This window comes from Erithacus rubecula, assembly GCF_903797595.1.
Source record: "Erithacus rubecula genome assembly, chromosome: 3".
Taxonomy (NCBI): domain Eukaryota; kingdom Metazoa; phylum Chordata; class Aves; order Passeriformes; family Muscicapidae; genus Erithacus; species Erithacus rubecula.
In genome coordinates this window covers 100,314,553-100,339,099 of record NC_136689.1, presented here as the reverse complement: position 1 = coordinate 100,339,099, position 24,547 = coordinate 100,314,553, and the positions used below count along the sequence as shown (strand labels likewise).

At 39.7% G+C, this 24,547-nt stretch overlaps 1 protein-coding gene across 16 annotated transcripts in view; it reads right to left on the bottom strand.

Moving 5' to 3' along the window:
* The window catches only part of DLGAP1 (DLG associated protein 1), a 394,622-nt gene that overhangs the window by 18,632 nt on the left and 351,443 nt on the right, over positions 1-24,547 (bottom strand). For all 16 annotated transcript variants that reach the window (XM_079300752.1, XM_079300753.1, XM_079300744.1 and 13 more), the window contains 3 exons: positions 13,242-13,615; positions 9,914-10,005; positions 1,275-1,693 (listed from right to left, as the gene is read on the bottom strand). In XM_079300752.1, the coding sequence (XP_079156878.1) occupies positions 1,275-1,693; positions 9,914-10,005; positions 13,242-13,615 (885 nt within the window). The remainder of the gene's footprint in view (positions 1-1,274; positions 1,694-9,913; positions 10,006-13,241; positions 13,616-24,547) is intronic.

The following is a 24,547-nucleotide window of genomic DNA, read 5'->3' as shown; positions in this document are numbered from 1 at the left end:
ACTTGTCATTAAAATAAATTTCCATTTGCTTACAATTTTGTCTAGCTTTGACTATCTAGATCATACCTTTTCATTCACTGGGTTGGATGGAAAATCCAGCAGAAACAGCTAATGCATTTCTAAGAATTTTTTTCCAGTGTTAATTACTTTCCTTTCATAAATCAAAACCTTTACATTTCAAAAGAATTCAAACATCTCTCTTCTTGAGAGGAAAGTTTAAAAATTTTTAAGAAGCAGTTCTGGAGCTGAAGTAGTAGTCCTTGCTTTGGTAGAACCTAATTTGGGAGATGGAAAAATTACTTCTCTATCCAGGAAAATATGTTTAGGCGTGCCTAAATTATATAAAACTGAATTCTCTATCAGCAGCTACTCCTTAGTGTTTCCCAGAAACTCACTTCTAAAAATTGAAACAGCTTTATTTGCAAGGAGCATGTCTGTAAGCTCACAGATTTACCTCTGTTTAAAGTTGACAGCTATCGATAATACTGCTCCTTGTGAAAGAAATAAATTGAAAAAACCCTTCAATTTTTAGTGGGAGAAAATTTTCTGGATAGGGAAACACATGCTCAGCCCTTCTGCCCTAATCAAAGTGAATGAACAAGATGTGAACTACTCAACCCTTCTGAGTAATGAAGGTTCACTAGACAGTCCTATTATCTTACAGGGAGCTTAATATTACTGACAGTGGTGACAACTGAGATGTAGTTTGTATGTGTGTGGTTTTTTTATCACACAATATGAGGAGCTTGTTTTATTTGGATGGTCAAAAGCAAATGAAAACTGGAAGGGAGATGCAGGAAGGCTGGAGAGGGGAAGAGAGAGAGACGACAATTTGGAAGCATAACTGAAATCTCTTTCAGTAGAGAGAAACATCTAAATACCCTTATGCCAATCACCATCTGAAAAGGCAACTGAAATATGAATTTAATTAAAAGGAACTACAATCTGTTACACTATATTCTAAGATTATGAGAAGTGATTTCAGATAGAAGAGTTAAGAAACATTAATACTACAAGATCCCTAACCACACTCTCCTAATTATCCGTTGAACTATGCAATCCCAAAAGCTAATTCCACTGTAGTTTCAGAAGTGCCGAGCATTTGCATTCCCTGTCAGCTTTAATGAGGATTATTATACAGATACATACAGTCCTTTTGAGAATCACAACCATAGCTTCATTAGCTGAGCAAGAAAGGGCACAATACAGAATTCACGGGAGTAAATTTGACCTATATTAAATACTTTGCAGTTGCAGTATTATTGGTCACTTACTGTCCTCAGGTAAGTTGTTTTCACGTTCTTCTCTCTCCATCTGTTGGCACCAGCCCTCCATACGATCTCTCTCTGCCTGAAGCAGCTTCAGAAACCAGTGGCCATCTCGTGGGCACACAGACCTTTGAACAGCTTCCAAAGGATCTTCAGTAATAGAGTCAATCCATGGGTCAGGAGGAGGTAAAATTGACGGATCAAAATCTGTCTCAAAGTCATCATCCACTGCACATGCATGGTAATGGTTTCCTGACCCTTGTATGCTAACGGTGGAGGTGCTTGCATCTCGGGAAAACTGTCTCGATATTTGTCCAGAACATGAATTGTCCTCTTGAGGGTCGATTATTTCAAAGTTCTCATGGAAATCCAGGTCTGCTTGCACAGCTGTTGTTACACTATTAGATCGTGTAAACCTGCGAAAGCTTTGGAGAGCACAAACAGAAAATGTTTAGAAAGTTTTTTCTAGGTAACTCAGTATGGAAGGACTTATTAAGATTCTGCCACTCTTCCTAAGACTGGCAGTCACATGTAAGCTTTTTTCCTCACTGCAAGCAAACAAAAAGCATCTCTTTTTTTCCATGCAAGCTCACTGTTTGTTGAGACAAGGACCTATAATTGTTATGTGGTTTAACAAAGCCAAAGGCCAGCCCAAGAGCGAGCTAACAATGCCAGTAGCTCAGGATTTTAGGTCACTGATTAACGAAATTTTAAGGGTCCTAATTTTCAGAAGTGGTTTATCTTTCAAATTTTAAAACTCACACCCCTTTGAAGTTACACATCCAAACTCACAAGCCACATTTAAAAATCTTACATGTGAAATCAGTTAGATACTAATACCAAAGAGTTTACCACATATGCAATATTATGCATTCCATTTATACAAAGAAAGTACTTTTAACTCAGATAAGTATTTGTATTGCTTCTTCATAATTACTCTTCATAACTATAGATCTGCTATCTCTCACAATTTTACCACCCATTGCCAGTGCCCAGACATTAAATTTTTCACATTCAAACTTCAGTTTCAAAATGATCTCTTTTTCACCAAAGCTGGCGTGGTGCCTGTGTGTGTTACCCTCATTGTGATGGCTGCTCTCCTGTGGGCAGATTCCTCTCACCTTGCAGAGTTCCCCTGTGTTGGGGCATCTGAGGGTCGAGAACAACCCTGAGGGCAAAGGCAAGAGCAGGGGACAGAGGAGGTTTGGGGGTTTGGGGTGGGGCAGGTTTTCTTCATCTAAACAGCACTTCAAATTCTGCAGTCTGAGGCATCTGACCTGAAAAGACTGACAGAGGAGCACAGAGAAGTACAAGGAGTGAAAGATGACTGATGCTGTTGCAAGGGGTGGTAATGATAGCCCATTTGATCAGCAGTGAATTGTGAAGGGCTTGAGTGGAAAAGAGGTGAGGCAGACTGTCTTGCCCCATGATGGAAAAGAGGCTAGAACCATAAAATTAACATAGTTGTTTCTTAAATCAGTAATATTTAGGCTTCAGAATTTACAGTTTTGAACTCAATAGGGACAGATTCCCATCTCCTCTTCTTATAAATCCAGGATGCCTGTGCACTCATGCAGCCAGCCAGTCTCCAATTTGTTCTCACATCCACATTTGAAACTAGTGTTAAGACCCATTTTCCTGTAATATTTTGGCTGTTTTGTCCTTGCCAGTTCTGTTTTTAGTTTGTGCTCAAGCAGCAGTGAAAATGCTGAAGAGATGTGGAACTGGATGCTGGGCATCATTTCACTTCCTTTCATTTATATTCTACCTTCCACTAATGAGCAATAGCCAGTTAGACAAGTACTACTCAGAGCAAAATTTCATCAAGTATATTTAGTCTGCAGCTGATGAGGGAGCAGATGGAAGGATGCTGAGGGAGAATTTCATGTCCTATATACCTGGTACATCCAGATAGCTCAGGAGGAGGACTGTAGAGAATCCTTCAAGAAGGATTCTGATAGATCCTGCTGATAGAGGTAGTGAATGGCTGTTGATCTGGGACTTTGAGTGGAGCACAGCAAAGCAAAACAAAAGCTGAGAAAAGTCCTCAAATTAAAAAAAAAACAAAAAAACCAAAAAAACCCCACCCAATTCCTCTGCAGAAGAAGGCTCAAATTAACATCTCAGCCATAAGAGTCCCAAGAAAACTTTAATAATAGATTGCATAAGTATTTTTAAAATAATTACAAGCATTTTAACACAGTGTCTGCTGCTTGCAGTTCTTTTGAAATAGATGTTGTTAAATGATATAAAAGTCATGGTTGTGCCACTGTAGTTGTGAATGCTATGCACCAACAAACTGAAAAACAAAGAGTGTGCAGAATTCTTCTGTTTGGTAGTCTTTATCCTTTGGAAAGCAGAGGAAAGCATTTTGTTATGGACTGATACAGCAGAAAATGTTAGAAAGGGAGGACAAGAGTCACTGGGGAGGTGGAATCCCTCCCATAGGAGAGGAGGTTTAGAAAACACATGACTGAGGAGGACTATGAAATCCTTGACTAGGGGATGTTTCACCATTTTTCTGAGTGCAGTAACTGTGGGGAGGAAGGCAGCCAGTTGAAAGGCTTAGAGGTCTAAAGAGCTACATCTAATGAAAGGAAGTACCTCTTCACACAATGTGTAGCTAAATTGCCACAGAATCCTGGGAAAAGCAAAAGTAAAAATAGGTTCAAAGAGAACTTGATCAAATTCACAGGAAGAGCCATTACACATCTCATATTTGGCTTAGGAAGTCCCTGAACAACAGAATACTAAATTGGGAATGTCTACTGGGACAAGTAGTGCTTAGTTCACTTTACACACACTCCTTTATACTTGTCCTTAGTATCTGCTATGGGCCACTGGCAGAGAAAAGCAGCTAGTCATAACTAAAAGTCATAATTAGTATTAGTGATTAGAAAGACACTAGCATCAGGCTGACATTACAGTGAAAATCTATTGGTCCAATCCATGTTAGTTTTTTTAGAAACTACTTTTATTTGACCACCAGCCTGACAAATCCCTTATCTGCACTGAAATACACAAACACACACAAACACACACACACACTCTCACAAACACTCACAAAAACATGTGCCCACACAGGCACATGTTGATGGAGGATTTCTTTTCAGTCATTTAGTCAGGGTTCACTGAGAGCCAAGGCATGAGTCTATAGAGTATTTTTCCACACCTTCCACAGCACTGGTGAGAAAAGCAAATGTTTTAGTCCAGGCTTGCTCTTCTCTATGTCCCTACCTCCATGTCACAGCCACCTTCTGCTTTCTTCAGTGCCCTAGACTCTGACACTCTTCTGTTTCAGATGACCACTTATGTTTTCAGTTAACACCCTGGCTTTTCATTGTATGCCAAAACCCAAATGTGAAAGCATCAAAGTCTGCTTGACAGGAGGATGTATTGCTGGAGGCTCTACATTTCATGTCTTTCAGGAGTGTACTTTTACTGGGCTCAGTATGAGCTAGTACCACCAAACTCAGACTCTGCTTAACAAATGAAATAGAATACTTTTTTGCCTTTGTTTTATCTATATAATAACATGCTACAGGTTTGCATGACACTTTCTTGGCACTGTATTATGTAACTTATCTGTCTTCCAAAGTAAAAACAACTTGGCAATAGAATATAGCATCAGTTCAAAATTAAAAAAAGACTTCCAAGGAAATGTATTTTGAATAAAATGGAAATGCAGGAAGGCACTTACTCTTTGCCTGCCTCTAACTCATCTATATAAAATGCCTAATAGTTGGTAATTTTAGTTTCTGACACGGCTTCCTCACTCATTTCCAGGATGTTTTACTCTTACAAAATACCATTTGTGTCCCATATGATTCTTTTTTGCTTTGCTCTCAGTTAAAACTCCACACTAGAGGAGAACTCTTGAAGCTGATGATAAAGTTTTGCTATTCCTGCCATATAAAACATTCACACGTCTAACTAAAAATATAAAAGGAAAAAGTTCAAAATAGAGGTTTGCTTCTTCTTCTGCTTTCAGGCTTGGCCCTTCTGCACTCAGCTGTGCCCTGCAGGCACAAGGTGTAATAATTACAGCTTCAGAGAACTGCAGCAGATATCTGGCCTAGGGTGCAGAAAGCCATGAAACCTCAGACTGGATAAACCAGTATGGAGAACAACAGAATGATGTGTTTTGAACAACAACACAGTCACTTGTTGGCATTCAACTCTCAGCTTCTAAGTCTTTGACTCTCTTTTGCAAAACATGTTTGCAATGCAACTTAGATAACTTAATTCATTCCTAAAAGAAACCCCAAACCCAAAATCCCAGAAAAGATTGAGATTTCAAACCAACTGATGCATGATCAATCTCACAGGTGTTTAGGCTAAACTCAGCCTTACTTTACCCACTGGCTGTCCTCCTTCTTGGTGTTGTACTTCTCTGCTAAGGCTGCAGCTGCTGTCAGCAGGGCAAATCAAACTGCAGAAGGAGTTAGCAGATATTGTACCATGTTTCTAATGGCAGGAACACTATTCCTGCTCCAACCCCATTCCTTTCAGCAGCTCATCTTTGTCAATCACATTGTTTTAAGCTGGTTGGTTTATTTGTTGCTTTTTTACCAACTCTTGGTCGTTTCACTGCAGAGCAGAGATGCTGGCTGGAGTGTTCAGCTTCCCTCCAGGGCTTGGTCTGGGGCAGGGAGGCCATTGCCAACCAACAGGGTGTGATCAGAAATTTATGGCCAGTTCTGCCAAGGTCAGGTGTGCAGCAGCCCACTAGCTGGCTGGGAGCCACCAGGGCTGTGAGAGTTCCCTCAGGTCACAGGCAGCTGTGGCCAGGGAAGGAGATTGGCTCTGTCAGAGCCAGGGCATGCTTTGCCTTTTGCTCCAGCAGTTCCTCCTCCAAGCATGCATGGGGTAGGAGGAGATGTGGGGAATGAGTCCCACCAGGCTGGGACTGGCCAGAGGAACTGGTGTGGGTTGCAAGGGACATTTAAAGGTCATCTAGTCCAACCTCCCTGCATTGAGCAGGGACATCTTCAACTAGATCAAGTTGCTCTAAAGACTGCAGCATTGAGAAGCGTGATTTAGACTGTGGGACTGGCCTATTGTACAGGAAAGACACTAAAACCTGAATATTTTTTTGTTGGACAGTAAGTAACCAAACCCAAAAACCTACAGGAAAAAAAACCCAGAAAAATATGAGCTTAAATAGTAACAAAATACAAAGATGTGAGAGGTATTTTTCTCCTGGAAGAGATAGTAAAGAGTTTTTGTTTGATTGTTTGCTTTATGTTACCATATTGTTATTTCAAATGATTCCACTTTATACCATATCAGGAGGTGTGCTGAGGTAGGATGTACTTTGTGTATCAAGATATGGTAAGAGACATTTTTTGTGTATCAAAATTTGGGGCCTCTTCCTCGGTGCCCCAGAAACCAGAGAAGGGGGAGAAGGACCATCTGTCTACTGCAATCTCCTATGGCAGTGCTCTTACTCCAGAAACTGCCATTGTTTTGGTAGTCAAAAATTCTTGTGATGGGAACTCAGGCAACCAATTACCAGCTGATGATGCATCTAGAACAATGAGAGAGATAATTTTGGAGGTGAGAATGTAACAGAAGGAGATCTTGGGGTAGGCAAGATAAATTGCAAGAGAGACTAAAACTGATTGCAGAGCTATGGGACTGAAAACCCCTTGTTCAAGAAGAATGCATGCTAATTGTTTTTGGCAGAATAAATTATTTCTTTTTTCTCTGCTTCAGTAGAACTGGTTGACTTCTAACAACTCGATTATCTTCTGTAAGTGAGGAGGGTGGTCCCTTGAGGTCAAGAAGAAGTTACAGGTAGAAAGAAAGGACAAACAGAAATGGACAGAAATTGAAGTGCCCTGAGATTGCATGGATGAGTTTCATTAAGTACACTTTTCAAAACTGCCCTGGAAGGAAAAAGGGAAGAACAATTTGGCTAGAGTTTTGTCAGCATCATGGCAAAGGTCAGGTGAGAGATAAAAAATCAGCAGCTCTAAGATCATGAGGTTGTAAGGAATGTGTACTAATTTCTCTCCAAGAGAAAGACTGGACAGAGTTACTCTATAAATGCTAGAAATCACAGAGCTGCAGATAGGAAATGAGTATGAAACATACTATTGAGAACCAGCATCATAAAGAACTGAGGATAAGATAAAAAGCAGCAATGAGTCGAGTTGTAAGTGGTCAGGTAGCAGGAAGCACATTTATCCTCTGAGCAGTACAAGGGGAGGCAGACTGAGGCATTTGTCTTGGCAGGAGGCCCACGATACAGAAAGTGAAGGGCCAGTGAAAGGTCTGATGTGAGATGGAACATTGAAGAGAGAGAGCTGTCCTGTGAAGATGCTCTGTTTTTGAATTACTTACATCAAGAAATGGAAGCAAAATGTTTTGCTTATCTGGTCCAAACACAGAAGAAAGAAAATTTAAAGGACATCAGGAGGTAAGACTGCCTGGTGTGAGAATGACAATCATATGAAATGAGGGAAGGGGGAAGGAAAAAGCAGGAAGCCAAGAAAAAGACTGAAAGTTGTGCTAGGCTTTTGGTGCATTAGGCAAAGAGCTTTCTTATTTTGTAATTAATACTGTAACATTGTAACAGCTTAGACTGTCAAGGAAGCATGATCAATTTACTGTATTTATCCTTCCTGCTTTGTCATTCTTCTCATTTTACATTTATTTAATATTTCTGAAGCCCGGAATATTTTTAAAAACCATTACTTTCTCAAAGATTCAGCTAAAAAGACCTTTTCTTAGGCTTTGCAGATGTTATGGTGCAGGGACAGTGAAGAATGTACTGTATTTACAATTCTATTCCTGTAACAGATAATCAATACATTGTGCTCTGCTGTGTTATGGAGGGAAAAGAAGTGTATGAGTGCCCAACTGCGATGATAAGCCCTTTGTGTCTTGAGTGCACTCATTTTCTCAGGATTAGGGGCTGTCCTTTATCAGCCAGCTCACTTCTGAAAGTCCATGATAGATTGCTGCTTGCCTGTCTGCTCCAAACAGCAGCAACCTCAACTTTATCAGCAAGGAAACCCCCAAACACAGCTGCCAGTAAGTAATGCAGAAATATTGCTTTCTCAAGGCAGACTCACACAGGCAAGTCTTACCTTCTTCTCTGGAGCAATAAAAACTGCAGCAGAAAGAGGACTTTGAATGTAAGGTATTTACAAACAGCCATTTCTTTTCTTTCCTTACAGGGAGGGGGAGGGTTGGGCTTTTGGGGTAGTTATTTCCTTTGTGCCCAGGCTGAAGTGAAATGGTCCTTCAGCATCCATTCTAATGTGCTCATTTATCTCGTGCTGGAAGAGTTGTGGGTAAATGGGGCTAAGATCTAACACATAAAGAAATGTCTGCCAGCAAGAGATGTTTCAGCAGGTTAATGAGGAACTTGGTAACAGCCTAGCAGGGTCATTGCAAAATCACATTTGTTTTTGCTGAAATCACTTTAGCCTTTTAAAACCACAGGAAAATGCTCTGCTACTTTACAGGGAGATTTGGTTGAATTGAAAATGGTGTAGATAACCTGCTATTTTTGAGTATTTTTGGCACATGTAGGAAGAAAACAGTGTGAAAATGGACATGTCCACTGCAGTCAGCAGGCCAGAGAAGGGGAGAGGGCCTGAATTTTGCCAGCTCAGATTTGCTGCACCCAGGTTTTCTCTGGAGAAATTACAAGGATAATTTCACTGGCAAGTCATACTGCACCAAGGCTTTGCCTGTGACACAGGAGGGTACTGAGAGTTATTGACAAAGTGGCTCCAATATCCAAAAGTCACACTGTGCCCAAGCAGCCTGAGAAAAGAGAAGCAAGACTTGTGTGGGTGCTTGGAGCAGCACTGGGCAGGCCTGCACACTCAGGCAAGGGGAGAGTCTGGCTTTTCTTCAGCCACTGAAGTGGGAAGGAAACAAGATTTGCTGTTGTGGTCAAGCACTCAAAAACTTTAACGTGTCTCCTGAGTGCTGTGCACAGTTATGCTGCCCTGCAATGTAACTGCAAATTTGTCATCAGAAAGAGACACAACCCTTAAAGACAGCTGCTCTAGTTTATTTTTTTTTTTTTCTTGGAGGATATTTGTTTACTAACTCAGGATATACTGAAGATTGTAGGGAGAACAGAGTTCTACAGTCTGGCTTTGTAATCTCAGTTTTTTTTTTTTTTTCTTTTTTTTTTTTTTTTTTTTTTTATTGCAAGGGAGCAATTGTAATGCAGAGATGTCTGGGTGAGATACCTGAGTAAAAGCATTCAGTTTGGCTCTGCCACTGCACTGCTACACGTGGCTGAAATAATTCTGCTGAAAAACAAGGTAAATTTTTCCTCATCAGTTCTATGCTGCTGCAGCCATCCCAAGACTAATACTCCAGCTGCAACACTGTTCACTGTTTAGGCAGATTTTCTGGGGAAAAAGAGATTATTAAAAGTATATGAGCCCTCAAAATGTATCACACTTCTCTTCCATTTCTTTCAGTGGTCCTGAAAAATCCTCTCTGAAAAACGAGAGCTACAACATTTGTAAGACTCAGCTTTTCAGCTGGGTGATCTAACAATTCATCCAGGAAGCAGGTTTATGTGGTCATGTGTGCAGGAACTAGGGCTCTTAAAAATTAGTTGTGGCATAGTTATTTACTTTAGAAAAACAGTATTAACTTCTACTCACCACTTCTCCTCCTCTACTTGAACTCCTATGGACTGGAACTTACTGGTTGCTTTATTGTCACCTGGTATGGTGGATTCTTCAGCACCATCAACCTTAAAAAAACCAAAACATGACAGGTAATAAGAATGTATTTTAGCAGAGATATCACCTGGCTACTTGCAGTTTATATGCACCTTAACTACTAAGTGTCTGCACATAGAACTTGTACCATGAGTTTCTTCATCTAGACAGTTTCTCTGTGGTGTTATTTCTGATGCTATTGGTGAATATTCATTCTTAATCTATGAAGCATTTCTGGTAAGACAATATTCAGCCTGCAGATGGATTTTATCTATTATTTTATGGAGGTTGGATGCTCACATTTGTCAGAGCTCTGAGCAGCTGTAACTCCAGGTATTGTGCCTCACCATTTGTTTGATTTTACCTTCTATCTGTATGTGCAGGCATATGTGAATTCATATGAAAATTGTGTGTTGATTTTGTTTAAATGTTAGTGCCTCAAATCAGAGCACTGTAGAGGCAAGATATAAAGAAAGCAGATATAAGTCTTAGATGCATTTTCTTTACTGCTTCATCTTGCAACAGGTGGTCCCCAGGAGCATGGGCTGGGTTGGAACTTAATATCACATCTCCATCTCCAGCTCCATGAGGAGTTTTGTGCCAAAGGTAAAAAGTTAAAATTTAACCACAGATGTGTCTTTGAACAAAATCACAATATTCTGGGTCCAATCAGTGTAGTTGTTAATTCCCTATGTTATATATAATATGTATAGTCATACAAGAAAAGCATTTTCCAGCAGACAGAATTTTTGGGCCTTAGCAGTGTCATGAGGTGACATCTAGCCTCAAACTGACTGTGGGTGTGCAAAATATCCATCTGTAGTGGCTGTTCCACCAGCAACTTCTTGTTGAGAGCCACTTGACCAACCTGTGCAGGAAAAGTGCTAAGTGAAGGATGGGAGTTGCAGAAGCTGTTCTGTGAGGTGAGGCACTTCCTTGATACTGAGGTTTCTGGGGAGATAAATACACCTTAAATCCCATAACTGACAGAGTGAAGCAATCTTTTGATGGAAGGGCTTTTCTTTGCTTAATTTTACTTGTTTGCTCAGCAGATTTACAGCAAACACTTGCAGTGTCCTAAGAGTGACTGAGGGGTACAGAGGACACACGTGGAGGTGCATCAGAAGTGCACACTAGGTTTATTTGGCAGAGGAGGAAGAAAACCAAGAAGACACCTGTGGCTAGTGCAGCTTGTCCTGCTCTACAGAGATGGGCCTGAGCTACCATTGAGGTGTATAGTTGGTCTGAGTTCAGACTGAGCCTGAACTAGGCTCCCTTCAGTCAGTGGGCAGAGACTGACTCTATACTGCCAGTCAGAGGACTGACAGTGTACCTACCACCTTTAGGGCAGTTGTTTGTAAGAGGAGTAATTTCTGGCATCAACACCTATCTTGAGGTATTTCTACTCCCACACTACCCCTTCAGCTGTACCAGCATGACTGCTTGTGCAATGATGCTGCAAAATAGATCAGACAGCAGACTCTGAAGGAAGTTTCTTTTATCTGTGTGTCTGACTCTCAGAATCTCATTGATGTGCACAGCTGTGAGGGTGGCACCATGCACAGGCAGGAATCCTGTAAGGCTGTGTCACTGCTGAAGGTTTTGCTTTATGTTACCTCAGTTTGTACCACATCTTCACTGGACCCTATACAAATCCTGCCTTGGCAGACCCTCACATATCATCTCCAGATTTCATGATTATTTCATGTGATTATACTGGTCATCTGTAAATTTCAAAGTTTAGAAAGGAGATTGTCAAAGGCTTGAGGAGCATTTGGAGCTCTGTTTTCCTCAAATCTCAGGAAATTGAGGCCTCTATACCTTTCAAAAAGCAGCATTAGTTACTTTCAACTCTACCTTAAGAAGAGATAGCAGGGAGATGGTCTGTCAAGAACTGTGATTCGCATTACCATTGTTCAATTTGGCTTCTGCAAACCTGCAAATTATTTCCTTGTACCCATTATTTTGCAGCGTCTTTGATAAGAGTCATAGTTTCTTGGATTGGTGAAATAAGGCATTACAATAATATAATGACATCTTAGGCTTGGCTGGGAATGGGAATACATAACAGAATTTTCCTCTATCCTGCCTCACATGGATCATTCTCCTATGTTTAACACTGAACATCAGCCCTTCTTTCAGAATATACCCAAAACAACTGTGAATCAGTAAAAGTCTACAACAAAGGCAGTGAACTGAACCCACAGGCAATAGTTATTATTGCCCTTTCAAGAAGAAGTGAGAGAAAAGTCACAGCTTCTCCAGCAGCTACCCCTGGGATGGCAAACTTCAGCACAGCACCTCTCATCTATCTCATCAGGCTGATATAGAGATTTCATGATTAATTCTTCGACTTTACTGATCAGATAAACCTGTCCAGGCACATAGTGCTGTGCTTAAAACCACCTTCTGCAAGAGAAAAATTCTGTCTTCTTGTGAAGGCCAATAAGCTGTGGATTGGTATTGTATTTGCTCAAGATTCATCTGTCAAAACCTGTGCAGATTCTCAGTTGATTTTAAGTTCAAGTACTTTGTTACAAAAGCTAATCCTGCAAGCAGATAATCGAGAGTCCTATGCACATCATATTTTGGGGGGAGTAGGGAGGTGGGAAAGATTAATTAAGAAACCTAATTAAGTCTAGTTTAAAATCTAGTTTTATTTAGTTATTTATTTTATTTATTGTCCTTTCTGTAAACGGGAATGAAGTTTGGCAGGGTTAGTTTTCTTGTTTCATTCCACTAGAGGTAACAAAATGTAATTTTCTTTAACAAGGGTAAATCAGAAGGAACTTATTTTTTGCTCTTGAGGCTGAGATAGGAACAATGCTGCCTCATTCAAGTGGCTACCAGTCATTATGAAATGCATGAATAAGCAGCGACAATTAATTCAGTGAGGCTGGATGAAAATATTTTTTTGGTGATACTGTAATGTAAATCATTGTTTTACACATTCCCTTTCAGTGATTTAATTCATGCCTTTCTGACCCCCACTGTGTTATGATTCATAGATTAGTGCTCATGTGTGTAATTTAACAGAGCTGAATAACAAGCAGCACAGAGACTCAAACAAATCTTTGATTCTGATGTATTTATGATAAATTAGGAAAACATCATTAGTACCATGCAGAATGATTATGCTGATGCAAGTTCTATATAGGTACCTGTCAGGACAAGAAGAAAAATACACAAAACATTGTATAATGAGCAGTAAAACAGATGTAGAAATCCAAACCAATGGCAAGCATATAATCCATGTCAGGTACTGTACCTGTATTCCAATAGATAAGCATCTGTTTTTCTTGAAGTGATCCTTCTTCCTATCCTCTACTGCAACAGTGGCAATGGTCGTGGTGGTGGTGACAGTGGCAGTGTTGTTCCCTACATGCTGGCTTGCAGGGCCGTGGATCTGGGCATTGGCAGCCTCAATGGCAGCTGTCAGTGCCTTCATGCTGTCCAGGCTTTCCGTGGAGTTGCTGAGTCCAGACTGACTGATGATGTCGCCCCTCTGCCCGTGCCCATCCATGTATGCATCTTGGGCAGACTCTGTGCTGCTCTGGGCTGTGATGGAAATAAAGGGTTTGGTGGTAGTTCTCGGTGGCACTGGAGGCGGCGTCTTCTTGTAGGTGGTGATGCAGGATGACACTGGGAAAACATAGCAGAGTTCTTGTTTTACTGATGCTGCAGGGAAAATGGATGAACGTGTGATATCAAAGCATCAGTAGGCATGGACAGATCAGAGGTGAGGAGGAGGCTGTTAGCCAAAGAGCCCCCAATAGTCAATCTACGTGTCACAGTGATGCCTTGCTTATCAGTGTCTTCTATTCCTCACATGTGAGTGGCAGAACTGCTAGTAGGGCAAATAGGGAGAGAAAGTATCTATTTGCCAAGTTCCTCCTTAGTCTTTTTAGGGTTGTTTTCTGCAATGTATTTTCTACTAACTGTTCTAAGTCCCATGGGAACAAGTTCTTCTACCAAAGTGTTTTCTCTGTTTATTGCTCCCAAACGAGATTCACAAGGACGGTAAGTCTCCAACCACTTATCCCAGCTAAACTACCTCAAGCAGTTTTATTGCAATTTTTATCTGTCTCCCTACCCTGTCCTACTATATGCAGAATTTCAAACCACATTTTTCTGATGAGAGAGAGATTCTCAAATCATCCTTTATCGAAGTTTGTTAACACTCACTGTATTTGGACTTGTGTGTTTCTTTCTACAAAATGTCTCATTTGTTGCACAGACTTCTCAAATACTTTGAAATGCTTTGCAAGTTGTTGAGGACATATTTAAAAGAACATTTTGCTGTGCCTAATTTCTTGCCATAAACATAACATCAGTTCTAAAAAAAGACCACTTGATTTTACATAGAGAGTTAGTGTAATGAAGTCAATGGCTAAAACCTATCAGTCTGTGGTAAAGTGTAAGTATAAATGTTTGCAATAGCAAAGACTTTAATAAAAGTTCATATTTTGAAGGCCATGCTCTCTTTTTATGCGCTGCTATGTGGAGTTGCAAGCTTAGCTTGAGGTTCCAAGTTAAAAATATTGTTCTGTATACACAGAATTACATACAGAAAGCACTACATGGAGATTAAAACATCTTCCTTTAAGAGTTACTTGGCAGCTCTGCATTAGTGAAGTCCTGGAATGCTTTCAAGGGAGGAAAGAAAGTCCATTAAGAACAAAAAACAACCACGATATGCTCTATTTTTTAACAAAATAAATGCAGGCATGAACCTGTGCAAAGTTCAGACACAAACTTGTTAACATAAATTCTTATTAACAGTAATCATATGGCAAGAAATGATTCATCAGATCATTTTAATTGGCAGACGTCTATGCCACCCACATAAAAGGTAACTCTACTACAGCTGTTCTGCTCTCTGTTTGCACTGTATCTGCTTGTCGAGCCAGAAGCCATTATGGTATTAATTTGACTAGCTCACATCCATATGCCTCCTGTCTCCCCATAGCTGTAGGAACAGTTGCTGTGTAAAAGGTATTTCTAGGGCATGAAATCACACGGGATTTTTTTTAAAGGACTCTAGTATAAGTTTCTGATAACATGTCTGAACCCATGTTAAACATGTTGAATGCTAATGGAAAAAAAGAGTGTTTCAGGTAGTGAGGATTTTGAAACTATGATTCACTTCTGAAGAATCAAACTGAAGCCACGGCATCTCTGAGAGAAGAGATGGCTAAAAATGGACTTGTCAAATTTTAACTCTAGGGAAGTGAATAGTTAATAGGGTTAAAGGTGTTTTATAAACTGCTCATGACAAGGTCAATACCTGGAACTAACAGAAAGGATGACAGTTTTACAAAGGGGATTATAGATGTTGTGCTGTTTTTCACTGTTTTTGATGCTGTCAAAAAGCATTTTTGTGACAGCACATGCAGGTAAATCAGCTGCTGTTGCTGCAGCATGGTCACGTACTCTGGGACTCATGGAGAATTGTGGAGGCTGCTGCTTGAGTCAGGATACCCCAGAAACACTCCAGGTGGCTCATGGTAGGAAATTCTCTGAGTTGTGGAAATGTAAACTAAAATTCAGAACAGAGGAATTCAAAGCACACACACACACACATATATCCAGGTAACACTTTGGGAAACTTGTCTAATAGAGGTTCATGAACAATGCTGCTTTGCAATTCAGCAAAGTATAAATTGTACCATTTAAAATATGCTAGGAAAGGTCACTGGGGAACTTCTGGGGACATACCAGCACCTTCAGTACATCCCAGCACAGCACATAAGTATAATTTTTCTTACATAGCAGAGAGGGAAATGATAACAAAACACACTTGAAAAGGCATCTTAGGTAGGAGAGAGAGCATCAGAACCAAAAAGCAAGCCCTAACAAGACAGGTCCCTACATCACTGGGCATCCTGCACTAGAAAGAAAGTCAATAGCAACTGTCTATTGACAGCTACCATGTTCTCTGGACACAGCAGTACAAATACAGAATCGCCTGATTAAGTTGTCTTTCATTCTGTCAGTAAATGTACTCAATGAGGAGTATAATCCACACCACATTGAAAGATGTTTGCACTCAGCTAATTAAATCTGAAGTTATTCTTAAGAGGGGGAGAGAATTGACAAGTCATACGGTGAAATTGTAAAGAGAAATAGCAAAACGTTCTTTCGGCAAGTCAAAACAAATCCTCGGTTTCCTGGAGTCACGCAGCACATACTGTACAGCTCCAGAGAAGCAGAGTGTGCAAGTCATAAAAGAGCCCCAGGCACTTCATTACTGGAAATGATGTAAGCTCCTGCCACTCCTCTGCAGACACGACACCAAAACAATGCTGGGGCTGCTGCCACTGTCGGAGGCTGCTCTCCCAGTGCTGGAGCTGGGTGAGCCCCCCAAGCTTCTCAGGCTCAGCAGGGAAAGGCTTTTGGTCCCACAGCTCTCCTTTGTGTGTGCTCAACCACCTGGCAGCCTGTGCCAGGGCAACCTGCAGCATCTGCAGCTCTTCAAGTGGCCACGCTGTTTTGAATGCTAAGCTGCTCAAAAAATGAAACGAGTCCTTTCCAAGAAAATTGTCACAATGCTGGTGTTCTCCTTGTCCAGCCAGGAGAGCCTGAGCATCCAGTGAGTGCAGGGAGAGCGTATCCATGCAGAGTTTTGGCTCTGCAGGCAAAGGAGGAAACTCTTCTCTCCAGCTCTCCTGGAGCAGGAGGATTCAGAGGGAGGACACTACAGGATCACAGGAGAAGTGAAAAATGTGGAGAAATCCTCACTTCACACACAGGGAACTTTCAAACTGTGAAAGTTAATTTAATTCACATAAGGAAGTGAATTTGAAGGGCTGTATAAATTCCCTGATAAATACGTTCTTGGACATAGATCAAGGAGTGAAGTTCTGTACGGAAACTGATCTGACTGGAGAGTCAAGTCAAAGTAGTTTGACTCGTGAATCATTAAAATTGTTTAGATAGGGAGTTAATCAGAAATCACTTGTTCTGAATAGTAGAAAAACCCTCACTTTGACACAACCCTCAGTTTGACAAACTGAGGATTTCCACATTTTTTTCCAGAGAGCACATGCTGCTGAAGCAGGTACACATTCCTCTCCTAGGGCATATGCAAGGTTTAATCCAGAAACTAGTTAAGTCATGCACAAGAATCCTCAGACAGCCAAAGCACTTGGAATCAGACTCACTGTTTCCAGTGCACCACTCCTCTAAGTTATGCTCTCCTTTTCCTTTTGATCTTTGCTCTATTTCTGTGGACTGCCACCAGGTTACAGTTTAATCCCAAATACCTAGTTAAAAAAAAACTTTCTCCAGATTTAGAAAAAAAAAAGCCATGTTTTTTGTCTTCCTAGCCAGTATTTCCAAACAACTAGCTAATGGGACAGGAATTTGGAACAGGGAGTGTCAACCACCCAGTTCAGAAGGAAGTCTAATGATAAAAAAAATAATCCCAGATTGCATAATAATAAAGGCTTGAATTTGAATGTTTCATTGTAAGAGTGCTTCAGTTGTTTAAACATGCTCACTAGGGGAGATGAGCCCTCAGGAGCTAACATCAGCATGCAAACACAAATTTTTAACTGAGTGAATAGGTGCCCAGGAGAACCCCAAGGCAAATTAATATTTTAAAGGGATCAAATTCTTGCAGTACTTTGAGCATATCAAGTGATGAGACACATCAGTAATATCTTTCTAACTTGGCAGTCTTATATAAGCTTGATTAACAAGAATAAATGGACATGCAAATTTAAAATTAAGTAGCATAATAGTGTCTCTTCTGAGAAGAAGCATGAACTCCACGGTTTGAAAGGAGCAACAAAGGACACAACTTTCTCAGCACAAGGAAGATGTGGACCTGTTGGAGTGGGTCCAGAGGAGGACCATGCAGATGATCAGCTGGTTGAAGCACCTCTCCTGTGAAGACAGGCTCAGAGAGATGGGGATGTTTAGCCTGGAGAAAGCTCCATGAAGGCTTCACTGTGGCCTTCCAATATCTTAAGAAGGAGGGAGAGGGACTTTTTATATGAGCAGACAGTGACAGGAAAAGGGCAGTGGTTTTAAACTGAAAGAGGCAGGGTTAAATTAGGTGCTAAGCAGAAATTTACTCGAAGGGTGCTGAGGCAGTGGAGGCTGTCTAGAGAATTCATGGATGCACCAGTCCTGGAAGTGCTAAAGCCAGGTTGGATGGGATCCTGAGTAACCTGGTTTAGTGGTGGTGTCCCTGCCCATGGCATGGGGATTGGAACAAGATGATCTTTAAGATCATTTTCAACCCAAACCATTCTATGAGTCAATGATTCTAACTTGTACACAACTAAGTATGGGGATAAAAAGCAGGAGTTGTTCCATGCTGCACAGATAGACCTCAGTATTCTGATTTACTGTCTGTTAAATGGGTGTGTTAACAGTGGTGCCCTTGCAACTCACACAACTGCCACACAAAACACAAATATAGGCAGATCTCAGCAGACCTGAGCTTCAGTACTGCAGCTCCTGGGTTTAGAGGTGAAGTGCTTGATTTGGCTTGTTAGACTCAAACCATACCCTTTTTTCTTTTGAGATTTGCAGGAATGCTTGGAAGTAGGTTTTCAGATCCTGCATTGTTATTTTTACATGCAAAAAACTAGTGTGAAAACAGAACATGCATTATCTTAATAAAAAAAAAAAACTAAGCAGATGGTTTCTGAGGATGTAGAGATTTACTATTACAAAACCGAAGCAAAGATTTTTATAAGAAGTTTTAAACCGCCCAAGGGAATAATATCACAGTGAGTTATGGATGTCATTATCCCAAATGAGAACTACTGAAATCTAGATACCACACCATCAGGAATTCTGCCAAGGCCATGCTTTTTCCAGACTTCCCTCACCACCAAGCTGATACCTTGTTTGATGAAAGCCTAAACTTCACTGGCTTAGGAAACAGGCAAAACATAAAACTATAACCCTGCAGAAATTTATACAAAGTATTTAAACTCTTTTTGAGGCACACAATAGGACCACAGACCTAATATCCCACATACTCAGAGGTTTAAAGCCATTGTGGTGACCCTTTTTGTAGGTTTGGATGTTTTTGTTTTCAAGTAGGGTGCCTCCAGCTTCCCAGCTGGATACAATGAAGGATCTCCTGAAGGTGAGACTAAGTGTGTCTCATCCTGCATCTCAAATGAATTGAGTTGGAAAACCTGCATGTGCATACCCAGTGGATGACAGGTGAATATTTCTCCAGCAGATATTTTTTCTCCTTTTAATTTCTTCTGCTGGAAGCTGCTGATGCCAGTCAGAAGCTTAATTGCTATCCCAGGGAAGCTGAATTACTGTGCAGAGAACAGGTGAGACAGCCAAAAGTGTCTGCTAAATGTAGTTTATCACTAGGATATTATCACAAATTATGGATGCACAGACAAAATCCAGGGCATGTAGGCTTCCCAGGAGACCCACTTTGCTCCTTGTACTACACTTCAGCTGCTGCTGAACTTCTCTCTCTATTAAAATGACCAGTACACTAACAGCACACAAGCAATTCAGCTCTTGTGGCCCAAAAGTGAGGAGTCTATAAACAGCTGAACCTCTGGAAAAAAGATTTCACATTAACTGAAAGTTATTACCTAGAGTGGATCACTGATAGCTTATATTTAACTCCCAAAGCTTGTGAACTTTACTGGTGTCAAAAAATTAGCCCTTGCTCTATTTATAGCTGTATGCACACAGGTATCACATATACCTGCTGAAATTCAGTCAGGCTGAGAGAAGTCAGAAGAGAAACAGTTCTGGCCTTGCCCCCAACTTTTAGCTATAAACAAAACATCTGGAAAAACACCACCAAGAACTTCAAGGATAAGGATGTGAATCTGTTCAGGACAGAGTCTCTCCCATAGATTTGAAGATTCAGATGCTTTAGTACAGTCATGGTGGAAGGTCCTTGATACAGAATATCAACCTCTACAAGCAATGAAACATGATGAAGGAATAGAAAAAAGAAAAGCAGTACAGCAGAGTGGTCTTTTTTAGCTAGTATGTGAATTATTTACCATCTTTTCACATGTACAACACTTTTTTTCTGAGAAAACTGGGGAAATACTACTTGATCTGTTGCTTAAACTAACCATTCAAGTGCTTTCTGCACTTTACCAAAACTTTATTTCCCCCCATATTGGAGTAGTAAAGGAAAAATGAAACCTTATAATTTTATATAAAAATAGGGTACCTAAAAGTATTTTATATTTCAGAACTTATATGTCGTAAAATTATCATGGTAAGAAATTAATAAGATTTCTGAATATCAGTGCTTCAATTTTATAAAAGGCATTTATGGAAAATAAAGAATACCTTGTGAAATATGGTAATTTATCTCACTTAGATCATGAGTGTGTAACAGTAAAAAAATGTAATAATATTCAGCTTAATGAAATCAGATTATTTTCCTATATATTTTCCAGGGAGCAACTTCACTGGCACTTTGATATAACACTTTGTTATGTGTTACTGCAGCACTCTCGAGTTCCAGAATTTGCATATTTTCCCCTTGGCAATAATGTTAATAAAACAATATGGGCAATTTTTTAAAATGTCGAGTTATGCTAACCAAATACAGACACATCTATGTAAACAGATCTTTAAGTAAAAACACAGTACAAGAACCAAACCCAAGATTTTCAGAAACACAGGGGGTTGAATTGTCTGCAAGTATCTAGTCACTGTAGTTAGAAGATGTATTTAGATGTTTTAAAATCTGAGCATGCTCTGAAAAACTCATCACTTATGTTTTTGCCTACCTAGTAATGGTGGAATGTAAAGACTTTGTCTACTAATGCACATTGCAAGTTCCTGGTGCTAATAACTTGAAAAACCTGTCTCTACATTTCTAAATTGGATTTGGCTTCTTGAAAACCTCACCCAAACTGTGAATATAAAACCTAATTTCCAGACTGTATCAGTAGCTCTTTCAATATGCCAGGGTGCCACAGCAGAGCCCACACATCCCACTGTGTTTGGGCATGTCACTGTAGGTGCTATTTCCTGAAATTACCATGTAATAGCAGTAACTGCTGGTGCTGGCCATATTAATACACTCTTGTATATATGCTGTCCCTTCAGTTACAGAGGGAACAGTTAATATTTGAGCACCCAGGAGACTTAAACCCTATCAAACCTGGACACATTAAAGCAGATGTTTGGTCAGAACCAAGCCCATGTACAAGTAAGGAGCTCCTGATCTTTACTGAAGCAGTTTGTTCAGATCTTCCTTCACAGTTTGTTAAGGACTGCATTTTGTCTTTGCTGAGCCTCTGCTGCCAATGTCTCATCCTTTCACGGTGGCAGACCAATGATAAAGCAAGTTAAACAGCCAGTCATTTTAGGAGGAGCTTGTCACAAATTTGATTGAGAAAGTGCAAGCTGAAATTGTATAGTTCTTGTCACAAGAGGTTGCACTAAAGAATAATTAAGATCCTCCCCTTCTGAATCCCTGTATCCCAGAAACCAACCTGTTTCCCAGAAGCTAGAGGTGACTTAAGCAAGCCAATTATTCCAGAGTAATCTGATCATGTGGCATCTCAGTTAGCTAGGTGTTGATGTTGCATCACTCTTTTCAACATTATGGCAAGGATTTTCTTTTAAGCTCTACACTGCAGCTAACTTTCAAAAGGCAACACTTGACATTCCAAAGTGTGATTTCTATATAAGAAAAAAACGTCTGCAAAAGTTGTTCCCTCTTCCTCAGTCTGGAAATGTACCTTCTTTGTTTGCTGCTGATATTAGCAAGAAAACAAGTTTCTACTAGTTTTTACTCCCACTGGTTTTCTAAATACTTAATAAACTTAAGGTAGAGTAAGCAGAATTCTGTATTATTGCACACATTGGTATCAAGCTGGTCTCACAGAATTTGATTAGTGATGCATCTAAATTAGCTTAGAAATTAATTAGCTTAAATTGCTGCAAACCCACCCTTGATGTGGACAAATTTAGAAGTGAATAAAACAGTTAATGTCTTTTTTAAAACTTAAATGAAAATGAAGGAAATAAAAGTGTTTCTTTCAAATAATTTTTTGCAATTAACTGCATTTAAGCATAAGTTTGATAACTTTAAAGTGATTTCCTTTCATGCCATGATGTGCAAACAAGCTGTACATTGTTATCAGTTATATCCATTTGAATCCAGTAAAAACTGTGTAAGTATCATTTAACCCAGTAAGAATTTGTGAAATTTAATTTTCTGAGTCATAATCAGTTTTCAGGGTTGCTGTACTTGAGTTCAGTTGTGCCTGTATGGTTTTATGCCTTTTATATGCAGCATTTTTTTAAAACTACACTAAACCAGAGAACACAATAAACATGCATTGTTCTAATGTATTGTTACTAATGAAATTTTCAAAACTGTCACACAATGGGAAAGTTCTGCACTATGAGATAGCTGTATATATATATATATTAAATACACATATATACACATATTCATCCAGTCATTAGGGGACTGGTAAACACAGCAAATACAGAAATGTAGGAACACCAGTTTTGCATGCTATTAAACCCTAAGGCTGTTCAGAAGATTTGAAGAAATTAGGGAAGTCATTGCTCTGACACAGACTATACAAATGCATTAAATGCAGCCTATATGAGGAGGGATTTACTATTTTTGGTACAATAACCACCTACTTTATTAATCAAACTACTTTATGATGCAGCTGAGTATAGGTTGTGATTCCTCAGAGCACAAAGCATTTTGTCACTTGATCCAGCAATAAACTCAAATCTCTTCCAACTCTTAAAAACAAAATGTATGGTTTTTTTCTCAGTACTTGGTGCCACCAAGATGGTACTTCTTTGACATTGTCTCAAAAGTCAACATTTGAGTTTTGAGAATCTTGTTTTATAATACTTGATATATAAGATTTTATTAAATATCTCATCCAAGAGTTAAAGTTATTCAAATGACAGTGATGATGAAGGGCTGCTGTATTTCAATCAAATAGATGCTGGGAAGAAACTCTAAGAGCGCCAAAGACAAGAAAATAAAAGCCAACATCGACTAAAAGAAGAATGTGATTGATAAAAACAACAGGAACAACTTTTTAGCTACTGTGAAGGGCCATGAAGCACCACAAGAATTAATTTAAACTATTTTACTGTGAATTTCAGTGTAACACTACAGGGTTGAAAACCCTATGCAGGTATAACAGCACACTATGTTATTTTCATAGATAAAAATCCCTGTAAACATAACTGTAGAAAACCAGTTTTCAGGAAGAAAAGTATCACATGCCTATTGAGCAAGAACATCTGTTCAGACAGGGAAGTACTGACTTGTTTTTAAGCAGCCAGTACTGCATTTTTCAGCACACTTATCACTTTTGGGGTGTTCCTATCCAAGCAGGAATGTCTAAAACAAGCAAGTTATGCTCCTGCATTTCCTAAAAAATCCAAACCAAAACCAAAAGCAAGAGCTGCTTGCTGCAGAAAGAAGGGAGGGTAGAAGGAAAATTACAGCTAAATTTGTGCTGCAGGATGAACATCGACTTGTCACCCACGAGAGAGAACTATGCCCCAGCTTAAAAGTTCTGTCTCTGCTGATAAGGTTATCAGATGACCTGCAAAAAGTCACCTGTCAGGGCAGATCTTCTAGCACTGTGGGGGAAAATCCAATCCCATCTCAAATGGGGAGGAAATGTAGACAAAGTGTTTACACAAGAAATTATACTTATCTTTTGCCTAATTTCAGGTAAAATAGCAAAACAGAGATTTGAGATTGTCAGCACTTTCCTTGAATTAACTTGAATTGTTTTGTTCACCATTGTTTGGTGAACAATACATATGAAAAGTAAGTTTGAAATGCACATTTGGTGTTGAGAGGAACTAAAATCTACACCAAATCCTGATTTCTGTCCTTTCATTTCACATTCAAATTAACAAGTTACATCCTTGCTCAGCGACAGGTCTGAGGTCACCATGAATGACCTCACCCTTTCAGCTATTTGCTTGTTTTTATGACAAGGGTCCTACTTAATAATGCAACAAGTCAGCTGAAAATACTCTTAGTGTGAAAAATTCCTAATGATCAGCCCAAGTGCCCTGAACACAAAAAATACTGACATCTCATTTACAGTTATTATAGTGTACAGATAAGAGCATTTCAATAAATCTGAGCACAAAAATCACTTACTGCTGGGAGTCCTGAATGAGCACTCAGAAGATATTTAGATACAGAAAGATTGTAGCCCTGGCATGCATGAAAGAGGACAGACCAGTTGTATGTGACTTTTAAGCAAGGTTTCAGTGAAAGACATTGCAATTTCTTTCCACATTATTTCTCAATTTATTAAAAAAATGCCTGTAATACAGATTCACAGTTTGAAGGAGATGTCAGACACAAACCCCCATATCTTCCTTGGACACACTAACTGCCTGATAATAGTCTAACAGCTTTTTTCCTTTTCTTTGTTTATTTTTTATTTAAAAAAAAAAATCAGTCCAGTGGAGGTGAAAAATTTAAAGCTTGCCATCATGATCCTGAAATCCTGAATTTGTGCCATATCACTCCAGTGCCAAAGATAATGGGTTTATTTTACATAATTTCCACAAGGACAAGAAGCACTGTCACAG